Consider the following 13,412-nt stretch of genomic DNA (forward strand, 5'->3'; position numbering starts at 1 on the left):
ACTCGCAGTGAAACTCGCCTCCTGAAATCATGGGCTCACGGCAATATTTCTGTATCTGCTATTAATGGGCCAACTTGAAAAATTATTGTGGCAGAACACTCCTAGAGGGCCGTAACAACTTCCAACGTATAGCCAAAATTGGCTATCTGGCCTGGTGAGGGGACCCTTTAAGCACTGTGTGTGGCCATTGTAAAAAAATGACAAGGATTTGCCACCAAAGGCATTCTTTTGCATGACAATGTTTCAACTTGCAAATTTTGTGCTACCCAGATGAAGAGAGTGCCTTTCGAAGAGCTCGACCACCCGCCCTATGGTCCTGACTTGGCCCCAGTGACTTGATACTGTTTCCTGAATATGATGGAACCCCTCAAGGGAACTAATTTTGTTGACTTGGAATGTACTGCAAGCTGCGTCAGAGCACAGCAATTTCTCTTTTTTCAAGGTACCAGAAGCCTTTCAATCAAATGGGAGAAGTGCATTAGTGTGATTGGGGCTTACATTGACTTTTTTTTTAAAGTCCCAGGTAGGTTTCTTCATACGCAAGTTGCAAAACTTTAATTGCCGCTCGTACTCTTGCCAAAAGCTTATGATGGCACAATCAAACTGGAGAGAAGGAAAGGATGGTACTGTACATTCTAAGACAAGCAACAACAGAGGACCAAGTATATCCTATGCAGGATGTGGAGGAGTGCAGAATTAAAGAATTGTTGAAGCAACACAAAATTAAGCAATGCAGCCATTGTGTGGCTTCTGACCACTGCACCAGGCTGGCAGGTGTTTGCATCGGCAGTTTATGACACTATACAATCGCCATCTCTGATTTTCGTAATGCATAGCCTTCTAAAACACCTTGTACAATACATTGCACATTGCCTTCTATCATTTTTATAACTTGTGTATTATTATGCAAGATATTCATCTGCAATATGAAGTCAGATGCATGGCAAACTGTCTGGAAGAGGTTTAGTCGTATTATTGCTGTCAGCTATTGATATAAGTGACGCTATACAGATTGATACCATTGTGCTGTTAAAAACGACAAAAAATCAACGATAAGGTCCGTTCATATTCCTGCATGATGACATAAAAATCTAGGATGCAGCATCAACATGCCAACCTATCACACGATGTTACACCTCCATGTTTTTATGCCAACAAAGGTGGTTTCTGTGACAAGGAACATGAGAATACGGCTACTTTTCTCCATGTACAAGGGAGATGCTATATTCAGCATCTTACTTGATTATTTATAAAAATGGAGGGGGAGGGTCTTCACATTCTAACATACCAGACGATAATACCAACCAATTTGAAATGCACTTATGTCCCCAAGATGTCCTCAAGTCTTGGGAGAATAAACGAGTCCTGTTCAAGACACCCTGTGCTACTATGCATGGCTTTTGGTTTGCTTTGAAATGGTTGCTTTAAAGAAGATGCTATATTTAATAATAATTTGTTGAGGATTCAAAGAATTCTAGCACCTATACTATATCTATGAAATTGGCAGCTATCTAACAAAGCAAAAAAAGGAGAAAAAGAAAACGCTAAATATAGAATGTTGCTATCAGTACAGAGAACAGATTTTTTTGACAACTTTTTTCTGGCAAAGTGCATTCATCAAAATGATCGCCTCAGGATGCATACCAAACGGCTCTTACCACCATCACCTGCCTGCCACTGCAAGCACTACGTCTCCGATTCACATGTGGGTTATGGCTATGGCAGCGAAAAAACCTATGTGGTGCTAGTGCAACGTAGCCGCATATGTGCTTAGAAAGAAATTAATAATTCAGTTATTTTAAAGATTAATGAGCAAGTCGCACTTAGTGTGCCCAAGAAAAATTTTTCAATGCACCAACTTTCATATTGTATTATGTTATGGCAGAACCTCACTCACCACTAGTGTGGTGAAACAAGCCAAGATAAAAATTAAAAAAAAAAAAGTTGTATATATGGGCACATAATGGGTGTGGTAGTCTCGGTAATTGATCACTTTCAGAGACAGTTTCACTTTTGCAAGATTTCGCATGGCTAGCACAGGACACATCGCCACTTAGGAGTTACAGCTGTATACAAAGTATGCACGTACGTCATTCAACGATACTCCGCGACTTCCGGTTTACGGCAGCGCCATCTTGGGGAACCTATAGGCCTATGCGCGCGCCTGTTGATAAGGTACCCCAAGATGGCGGAAGGTAGCGGAAGCAGAGGACAGCAGCAGATGTGACGACACGTGCATACTATGTATTGGCACTGTGCCCCAAGACAGCACAGTCTGGAACATGCCAGAAACGCTGTTACCCGTAGATGCTGATGCATCCGGCACTAGTCCCGTGAAACCTCGCAAGAGTGAAAGTATCCGCCACAGTGATGAAGGACCATGCCCATAAAGAAATAAATTTTTTGTCTCTCAACAGCAGTGAAGGTACACACGTCCACACTTCAGGGCCAATCTTTCTGGTATGAAATCTCCATGAATTCATTTCTGGCTGCATTCTTGCTTTTAAAGAGATGAGCACATCACCAAATTGCAGAGAGTGCTGGTGCTTCTTACAAAGATGGGATAGATTTCCATGTGTGCGATTCATGATCAATGTTCAATGCTTGTGCATATGCACAAAAGCATATGCACAACATGCATATGGAAGCATATGCAAGTCCTGGAAAGTGCTCAGTGGCACTTTTCTTCTCCTAATGAATTGGAGTTTGCTGTGAGACATGTTTTGGTCTGGTCTGGTTTTGTTAGTTGGCTTGTTCAAATGTTGATGACGCTTCAGTGCAAACACTTCTTTCGGACTGTTGTTTTTCATACTTAAAAAAAAACAAAAAACTTGATCCTAGGCGCATCTGATGTGCCGCACCATATTTATGCTGTAGGACAAATGATCAAATTAAAGCAAAAGAAAAAAAAAAAACAATTTGCATGGCGAGTACATCATCCTGTGTTTATTGAATAATGTCAACCGCCTACTGGTGGCCATTACAGGGTCACTATATGGTTGGATGTACTGTACCAACTTGTCCTGCAAGCTTTCCCCACGCTTGTTTCAGCAACCACACTTACCATCGCTGTCGTCTTCAGTTTCCGTTGTGGGTCTCTTCTCAGCTGTGCCAGGTGCCTCCTGATGCTCAGATGCTCCAGCCTCGGCGCAGTCCTGGTTTCCAGAGTCCGGGCTCTCCTGCCCTCCATTTGCTGCGTGGGCACACGCCTCTGGCCGGTCATCAGCAGGTTCACTACCAATGCCACTGTCGTCTTTCCTCATCAATCTCCCATCCAAATCCCCCGGACTCTTGCCATCTTTAGCTTGCTCCTCGGTATCAGCCTCTTTGCCGAGGGCGGCCTCATCACAGTGACCACTCGCACCACTGTCAGCACTCATCTTCACAGCAAGATCTTCTTTGCAGCTCCAATACGTTTCATCTAGAAATTAGAATAACATATATGGCATCAATACATTACTACATGAAAAAGAGCGAGTGCACCTTTGCAAATCCCGTCAGTTCAAAGAAAGGTGGGATCGGTGCAACTGTTTACAGTTAAAACTCAAAGTGAGACAGAAAAGTTGAAAAGAGGGGGAATACACAGCCGAATCCACGAGTCCTCGTACATCTCTCATAAAGGTGACTGCTTGTACAGCATCAACTGAATATGAACACATACACCAGTAGTCCAAATACACCAAATTTTTGAAGTGAAAATTCGAGGCCCTCGTTTAAAAAGTACGATCAATGCAACAATTAACGTGCACATATCCTGCGTGACACTCCAGAGATCTTCTCTGCCAACACATTTAAAGCAAACTTCGTAAAGCGCCGTGATAACAACGACGTAACTGGCTTGAAGATACAAGCGTTTTAATTTATTGCTACGTTAACTGACATATTGGTGGGAAAAGGAGGAGGCGGCACACGACTGATTAAATGCAGGTTCTTTCTTTTTTTACGACCCCGCTTTTTTTTTGTGCAGTACAGCACCCAAATGAAGCAACTGCATTTTTACTTAACCCCTGCTATCCCCCATGCACGTCCTTGCGAAAATCGCACACATCTGTAGCGTTCTGACGAGCCACGGCTAACCTTCTGCCGTGATGTGCGTTTATCCGTACCCGAACAAAAGTACATAACGCTTAGTTCAGGGCCTCAACACAATAAACCTTCTGCGCAGAACAGGAACTCAGAGATCGCTGCAAACACAGAGAACTAAGATTAGCTACGCTTCTGTGTGTGCTACTTGGCACACGCGCATAATTCATCAGTTGAAAACAAGAGGCACACGCACGACTGCCATTTTTCGCAAGGTTAAGCCTAGAGATACGAGAAGCCAAGCGCTATTTCGACTCCTACGCACTATGTCTGCTGGTACGGACGAACTTAATCGCTGAACTATGTATTGTTTTTATAACATTTCCGCTGCTGCACCTACGCAAATAAGATGCTAGCTGTAAAGCACGCCACTACGAACCTTTACGATACCTTTCCACCTCGCGTTGCGCTTCGCGCAGTGTTTAGAACCGACACAGCTGACGCTTGTTGTTGTTCTGACGTAGACGCTATACATACCGCTCTATGTACCGCTCCATATGCGCAGTCACAAGAAAACCTCTCCAAGAACATGTCAAGGAGATCTTTTTCGGTGTATTATAAATCACGTATGCGCATACGTTACGTGAACGCCGAGCGAAAGCACCAGCAACTCCAATATACGTCTTTGATAATGAACGCCAGAGGGCACGCGCTGTTTCCGCTTTATTTTGCTTATTTTTTGCTTGTAAGTTTAGGATTCCCTAGCGTTTTTCTTAGTTTTGTTCTGATTCGTTATCCGCTTGCGTCCTTGCGTTACCGGTGGCCGGAGAGCTCAGTTGCCTTTGTTTTTCTGGTGCGGATGGATGTTGATGCTCGAAGAGGCGGAGATTTCGTGATGCCGCAGCCAAATCTACTGAGGTCTCGGAATGCGTGAAAATGTGAACAATGCTAAACTGTGCCTGCTTATAGTGTAATGCATTGATTCAGCTGTCAGAATTTCCCGCATAGTTCAAGGAGAAGCTTTAGTTTTTCCGCTTGTGTGCGTCAGCGGCGGCTGGGTCGTCTGAAACTCTCGTCTGCATCACCAGATCCGGCCGCTTTCTTTGCCACCGAGTATTCAGCAGAAAAAAAGTTTGCTCAGCTGTCTTTCGTTCGGCCCGATAAGACGCATCGTTCTCGCATTTCGTAATATGACGCGCGCATGATCAGCAGCAGGTCGAAAGCTCGTTTGCATTGACGACAATGGATGAAGGAAAGTGCTCGGAGCTGTTGTCGCTCATCGAAGACAATGGGGATTATTTCGAGCGTGCACTGCATTCGGACGTGGGACGACGTTTCTCCAACCAGTTCGGCGATCTTCACGACGCGGTCACGCAACTTCGTGACGACTGCGCGTTGATCGCTCGAAAGGCCCACCTTTACGATTTCGATGCCGAGACACCCGGGAATGGATACAGGACGTGCCTGATCATAGTGAACAGATTTCTTCCCATCTGCATTAAGCTCTGCCGACATGTCATAGCTAGCAGGGACTCGATGTTCTTCAGGGCAGAGTTTTATCAGAAAGAGCTGGAGGCGCATCTGAGCGTGGTCGCGGGAATGCAAGTGAGCGCCCAGTTTTTACGCCGGATGCTCGACGTTGGAACAGTGGGCGACTTGTTTGTTGGTGAGAAGCTGAGCATTAAGGAACTGCTAGAAGAGTACGGGTCGCTTCCTCAAGTCGGCTTCTATGGAAGACTGGCTGGATTTTATGTAAGTTAAGTTTCCACTGCTGATAAGGTCTATTCTCTCGATTAGTGTTGCTCGATACGGCAATTGGGACGTTTCGCACCGAAGAGTTTCTGTCATAAGAAAATGAGCAACCTGTACGTATGACACCGTGAATCTCCCAAAAATGCAGCGATTTAAAACTTGGTCGGTTTTGCAGATGCAGAAGTATGTACATGTGTGCACATTCTTAGAGCACATTGCTGGATAGTCCTTGCAAGATTCTATTTCTCACTCTTTTTCCTCACACTTTATATATCGCCTAATTAACACATTTATGTATCACTGTTACTGTGCAGGAAACATCAATGACTTCACAGGAAAGCACTGCAGGCAATAGTTTCCGGTTGCACTCAAAGCTTGTTGGGAAAGAGAGGCAGGAATAAAAAGAATGTTTCTTACGTAATGGTACTTATGAAACCGGCAATGTTTGTGATGACAAAAAGGAGATTGATGCGCTCATGTGGCATGAAATCTATCATTATGAATGCAAGTTTCATCGTGCAAATTTGCTAAATTACAAATATTGATTCCTTTCAGTTCTGTGAGTCAATGCGGCGCATCATTACTGGACTCAACATAGTCATGGCTTCATTCAGTGATCAGTACCGCCAGTCTGGAGGAGCACTTGCCCACGCTGCAGCCTCACTCATCAACTGTGGCAAGTACACCTTGAACCCAGAGGCAAGAGCCAACCACATCGTGGACGTTACACATCGTGGACGTTACCCAGAATGCATCTCTGGACTTCCTCAAGGCTTTCTGGAGCCTCAATGAAGGAGAACTTCTCAAGGCATGCTACCTTCTCACCTTTAATTTTTATGACCACTTCTACCACGTTACATGGATGTAGTTCTGTCATCAAATGTCAGTTACCTTGTTTTTTGAGTGGACAGGGTGTAAAAATCTGAAAGCTGGCAGTCTTGCAAAGCACTGTTACAACCATAAAATCTGATCCACAGACCAGCTATTATTTTTCATTTAAAAAATGAAATTTAAAAAATGAAATGTTTAAAAAATGAAAAGATTCCATATGTGCTATATATATATATATATATATATATATATATACACACACACACACACACACACACACACACACACACACACACACACACACACACACACACACACACACACACACACACACACACACACACACACACACACACACACACACACACACACACACACACACACACACACACACACACACACACACACACACACACACACACACACACACACACACACACACACACACACACACACACACACACACACACACACACACACACACACACACACACACACACACACACACACACACACACACACACACACACACACACACACACACACACACACACACACACACACACACACACACACACACACACACACACACACACACACACACACACACACACACACACACACACACACACACACACACACACACACACACACACACACACACACACACACACACACACACACACACACACACACACACACACACACACACACACACACACACACACACACACACACACACACACACACACACACACACACACACACACACACACACACACACACACACACACACACACACACACACACACACACACACACACACACACACACACACACACACACACACACACACACACACACACACACACACACACACACACACACACACACACACACACACACACACACACACACACACACACACACACACACACACACACACACACACACACACACACACACACACACACACACACACACACACACACACACACACACACACACACACACACACACACACACACACACACACACACACTGTGAGGGCTGTGTGGAGCAGAGTAGTTTGAATTTGTCTTTGCATCAGGTAAGTCACCTCATTCCGAAGCACAGCTGTGTAGTACCGAGACAAAAGCCTGTTTCTAAGTAAAGAAATTTAGAAAGTAATTGTACTTGCACTGTTGGCCAGCATCCTCATAATCACACTTTTTGCTTGGCCCGAAGCTCTATGTACTTGTGGTAGTAACAGTCTGTGGACGAGATTCTAGTTAAAGCAAAGGCTACCAAGGCCGCTTGTTTACAGAATTTTGCAAGCTGTCCGTTACTGGTAGAGGTGTAAAATTTGTTGAAATACAGTCGAACCCAAATATATCGAACCCACATGTACAAATTATTGTGCATATCGAACAGCTGTAAAAATCTCCTTGAAAATTTTTGTAAAGAATGTCTTTTATATATTGAATTACCTATATATAGAACTTTTTTGTGATCCCTTCTGGTTCAATATATGGTTTGACTGCATTGAAGGCATTAAAAAAGAAAAGAAGCATAGTTTTCTTTCTTTGCCTAACCCCCATAGTTTTACATGTTTCTTGCTGCTGGTTTGATCAGTATTTCACTGGGTATATGTACATCCATGTGCACTGAATGCAACCTCCAGAAAACAGGCTTATTAGCCCTGTATTCTGACTGGAAAAATAGTGCTAGTTAGTGCCCTTCTGCTCTGCTTAGTCAAACTCTAAGTCAGAACATAAAATCTGTGTATATAGTAATGTGAGCCGATGGGTACCTCTGAAGCACATAGACCTTAATGGAATAGCATGCGATGTTTAATGACCTCTTTGATTTACCTGATTTTCTCTTAATTTAGACATTCTATGTGCCACAGAGTGTGTGCCCATTCTTGCCAAGTACAGAACCCTTAAATATATTTAGATGGGCGCCATACTTTTCTGTGCATACCCCTGTCAACACCATTCCTCCTTCTAAACTTCTAAAAGTATCATGCATTGCCTTTGTCCTTGAGACATACACCACTGCATAGATGCCTCACACTGTGCATCCACCTGATTTGGTTTTGCATTTAGCATAGCTTGTGAGCAGTGTAGGGCATAAATATAAAAGTTGCATTAGATTATGCATTACACAGGATCAGAATAAACACATTTGTATGCATTTCCATTAGTTGTATAGCATATACAAGGGTGAATCAGAGAGTTTCTTGCCCGTATTTTTTATTAGCCAAAATAAGGTACATACAGGCAATTACGAATATATGTACTATTCTACGTACCTTATGCTATTTTTCCACATAGTCCTCATACCGGTTCATACATTTGTCCCCTCACAGCACTAACTTTGTAATGCCCCTGTGGTCAGTCAGCGACGCACGCGGCATCCCCGAATGCTCATTATCGTGCAAGCCTTCATGGCCATTTGCGAACTCACAAAGCCACCACCTCATACTTCTCAAAGCAAGGCACTGTTCCTCATACGTGGGCTGCATTTCCTTGGGGATTTTGATGGGCGTTCGTCCCTCGCTCCATAGAAAAGGAATCGCACTTCGTTGCTCGTACGCCATGGACATGTGAAGCACAACCACCATCTTCAACGACTGACAGCAGGGCCATACCATGGAGCTACTGACAGATAAGGCCGAGATGGTTCAAGGAAGGTCTGCCGCTGCAAATGGATATGTTGACTTTGCGTTTACAGCCGTAATTTGGCTAAGAATATAGGGGCGAGGACATTCTGATTCGCCCTCATATTTAACAGCTTCACTGAAGGTTTGCTTCATTTGGATTCCAACATGTGCGTTGGGTACCATGTGGATATATATTTATTTTTCAGAAAATATTCTGAACTATTTTAGCAAAGTGAAATAGAAAGAACTGCAGGCAGTTGTTTATGCAGAAACATGTTTTCACCATTTATGTAAGTATATCGACGTGATATAACAGTTACCTCTCTTTTTATTCACTCAGAAATTCTTGGTAGCTATCTGAATTTACATCTACCGACCATGCAAAATTGTCTTTCTTCTTAAGGAGGGGAGGCTGGCAGACTCCCTGCATGTTCGTTGAAGCGTAGTTTCTTTTAGCAGTTTTCTGGCGGCTTTAGTGTGTTTTTCCATGTGGTCAATTCTATGTTGTGTCTTCATCATTGTGAAAGTGAGGTCGTGTGTATGGGCATCTTTAGCATACTGAATAGTAGCAGCGGACCAGCAACAAGTAGTTTCTGTTTTGCCACCCATTTGCGATTGCACATTTAAGGATGTCATCTGCCTTGCATGAAGTTAAGCAAACCAAATGACATGTTGGAAGCATACTGTTCAAAATTTACATAAATCATATTTTCTTGGCACTACATAAGCAATTCAAAATAGAGAAAAAATAGAAATAGAGGACTGCTCTCCCTGTTTCAAGTTGCTCAACATTAAGCCAAACAGAATAATGTACTATAGCAAACCTAAACAGCAACTTGCCCAAGAACAGGGCCTCGCTTTAGGACTTCGTCAGTTCGAGTTGTGTAGGAAGACAGCTCATTGCAGGGAAAAAACAGCATGAATGAAAACATTACCAGGACCATCCACCCCGATGCTTTTCATAGGTACACTGTCTGATCCTATGTCCCTCAACATGTGTGATGTATGTTGATGCTGCCGCTCAAGGAAACATACAGTGGAGAGGTAGCACACAGCACAATGTAAAAATATCTTGACTCAAACTGGATAAAATGTTGTATGGCATGAATGCTTGTACTCACACTGCAGTCCCAGTCTTTGTTTTACAAAAGTTACATCAATCTGCTTCATTTCATTGGATAATTTATGACCCATTGTTTTATTTCATGACTTTTATGCCCCCCCCTCAAAAAAAAAAGAAAAAGAAGGAAGGAAAAGAAATACATCCTGCAGATTTTGTTCAATATTGCATCTTTCTTCCAAGCTGTCACATCTCTGATTACGCTTGTTAATGTAACACGTCTTATTCTACTGTGTTATGTATCATTCAATCATGTCTCCAATTATTGACCAGGTCATTGCATGGAATTAATGCTTGCAAATAGTTATAACTTCCTTTAATTGAGATTCTGCTCACAGTAGGAAATATTGCTTCTGTCGTGATGCAAACTTGGCCCTCTGAAAAGACAACAGCAAAAGATCTTATTTTGCAGTTGTGTTTATTGTGAAAACATTGTGCTACATAAAAAAATGAAGGTGCACTACGTTTATTGATAATTCAGTTAGGATTGGGATGGCAAGCTTTTAAGTTTGATAAGAAATAGCACGAGCGAGAAAATATTCATACAAAAAAAATAATAAATAAAGCAGGGTGTCTACCTACCAGGAAAATCGGGAATTCTCAGGGATTTTGAGTAGTCCGGAAAAAACTCAGGGAATTTGTGCTTCTATCAGGGAAAATTAGCTGTAATTTTATTGAAAGGGAACGAAAGTCGCAGTAATGCTGGCTCGAGCAACAGAGAGGAATCGTAACTAATGGTCTTTGACGCCGCGTCGGCTGGAGGAGTTGCCAGAGTACAGTCAACGACTGACTTTTCGGACGCCAGATAACTATAGGACGGCTTCGCAGCACAACTACGTAGTACCCCATACACAAGAACGCTTCGCCGTCATATTTTCCGGACATTTTGCCGTGACCGCAGGTCCGAAACGGCATTAATCAAAACCACCACCGCCGTCATTTTGATAACCTCGCCGCCTCGCGCCGGCACACCCGCACGCGCATCCGCCTGCAGCCGTAGCCACCACCGCGGCAATGCTAGGCCTAGCTGCTTCGAGGTTCAGTATTAAGCTTCTTGCCGTTCTGTGCCGTGTTTTTCATTCAAAGAATTCGTCATTGTCAGCAATGGCATCGATACCGCCTTTCATCGCGATTGGCTACGAAGTTCGGAAAGCACGGCGCGTTGCATAATGCCGTTTCCCGAAAGTCAGCTTCGCCTCATTACAGTACTGGTACGCTGTGAAGCATAACAAATGTAGGAAGGGGCAACTGTCACGGGACACAGTATGTATTCCTTAACGCGTGCACCCGCCATCTCCTGTCACAGTACAAGTACCGATATGCCTAATAAGTGTACTGGCCGGACTTCACAGCTTTTTTGGACGTGGCTGTTGCGATTTGAACCCTTAAGGGCTGTAAAAGACATGCATTCATTTTTTCGGACGTTTTCACGGCCCCTAGGGAGTCCGAAAAATCGGATGCTGCCTGTACAATTGTCCAGGAGGATGCTTCAAATAGCCCGTGTGGCGAACGCGCAGCCGAAGGAGAACAAGAAGACAAGGACCTATGCATTCAGAAATGAACAGGAAAGGATCGGAGCATGCAACCACTTTTTTGAAGGAGCTTGCACTCTAAAAGCAAAGTGTTGGCTGATGCCGAGATGCAGGTGTCCCTCATCCAAGCAAAAAAACTCTTTAAAACAGTGAAATGCAACACTGAGGCGTTGTGTGCGGGCTGAGAGTATGTCAGGACAGTTGAGGTTGACTTAACAGCTGTTGCGAGTTATCTCACTTGTGATGAAGTTCGGGCCTCATACCAATAGCTCGCTATCAGTTGATAGAAATAGCTCATATTCATAAATATTCTGCATGCATCTCTTTCTTATTCGTATTTGAGAATGTTCGACTCGATTTGCAATGGTTTTTACTATTTCTTTCAAAGATATTTTATTCGCTGTGCATTTTACTAACCCCTCCTTTCAGTTTTCTTTTTGAATAAAATAAACGCTACCCCTTACTATTCAAACTGGACTAAGTTTTTTTCTTTATTTTTAACATGCTTACTAGAGAGTGACACCATTAGGCGACATGATGTAGGGAGCCCATCTTGACATAAAACAAAGTTCTGTGTCACACAGGGAATATTGCAAATTCACTCAGGGAAAACTTGGAAAACTCGGGGAATTTGGAAATGTCAACTTGGTAGGCACCTTGTAAAGGTTTACCTGGAAATATTTTTATTCTGACGGCCCTTCATTAGAGCTAAGAAGCTGGAAAACGCAAAGGTTGAACCTTCAGATGCATAGTAACACTCTTCTATTCTCAACTGCAGACAATGCCATGCATATCGTGCTGTACTTCAGCCCTCAGTTGCCCGACACGAGATAGGTCTTTTACACTTTCGATTTCAACACAAACCAGCTGAAACCTGTAGGAGAGCACAATCGGAACATGGAAAATGAGCAGGAAAGATAACAGGGCGCTGTCCAGCTTGCACGAGTGATCTGGAGAGTGAGTTATGAAAGTTCGTGTGGCATTTGGCTCTGCCAAATCTCGTACGTAGTGCCATATGACATACTTCCTTGAACAGCTTTATTGACAATTATCTTTGACATGGAAACTTTCCACTCGTTCATTGTTCCAAACAACATCTACCTGTCAAATAGCAAGATCTTCCTACAAATTTATTTCTTGTTCAGCTTGGGGAAGGCCCTTGCTGGGTATCACGAGCTTCTAATCACTGTTTGTTTTTGCCCGATACTACCTTGTGCTGATTGCGAACTTGGAAACCTGCCTTTCTGATATGCTGCGCCAATGGATTTCCTTATCGTCTAAACAAACTTGTGTCGCGTGCCGCCGTCACCACATAGGGTGTAAGCATTATCACCAGCCTTGTACGTCAAGCCTGGTATGACGCCACAGCTCCTTCTGCATTCGAAAACAAGTGAGGCCTCGTGTGCGGGGTGCGCATAGCTCATCAGTGGCTTGCTATTTTCGCCTTAGCATCTCTGCTGGGAGGGAAAGAGTGGTTTGCGAATAGTTTTGTTTGTTTAAAATTGTT

General features: G+C 43.4%; 2 protein-coding genes across 4 annotated transcripts in view; one reads left to right on the plus strand and one right to left on the minus strand.

Moving 5' to 3' along the window:
* The window catches only part of LOC126530851 (DDB1- and CUL4-associated factor 8), a 47,999-nt gene extending 43,295 nt beyond the window's left edge, over positions 1–4,704 (minus strand). For 2 of the 3 annotated variants that reach the window (XM_050178155.2, XM_055070828.1), the window contains exons 1-2: positions 4,463–4,554; positions 3,065–3,421 (exon numbers count right to left, since the gene is read on the minus strand). In XM_050178155.2, coding sequence (XP_050034112.1) covers positions 3,065–3,380 — 316 coding nt within the window. In that variant the 5' untranslated portion in view covers positions 3,381–3,421; positions 4,463–4,554. The other variant, XM_050178154.3, reaches the window with a different exon arrangement.
* A 120-nt stretch (positions 4,705–4,824) lies between these two features.
* Positions 4,825–13,412, plus strand: part of LOC126530852 (hormone-sensitive lipase-like) — a 34,789-nt gene continuing 26,201 nt past the window's right edge. Inside the window, 3 exon segments of the mRNA XM_050178157.2 lie at positions 4,825–5,775; positions 6,331–6,486; positions 6,488–6,583. Of these exon segments, the coding sequence (XP_050034114.2) occupies positions 5,266–5,775; positions 6,331–6,486; positions 6,488–6,583 (762 nt within the window). The 5' untranslated portion in view covers positions 4,825–5,265.

Source organism: Dermacentor andersoni, chromosome 5, assembly GCF_023375885.2.
Source record: "Dermacentor andersoni chromosome 5, qqDerAnde1_hic_scaffold, whole genome shotgun sequence".
Lineage (NCBI taxonomy): Eukaryota > Metazoa > Arthropoda > Arachnida > Ixodida > Ixodidae > Dermacentor > Dermacentor andersoni.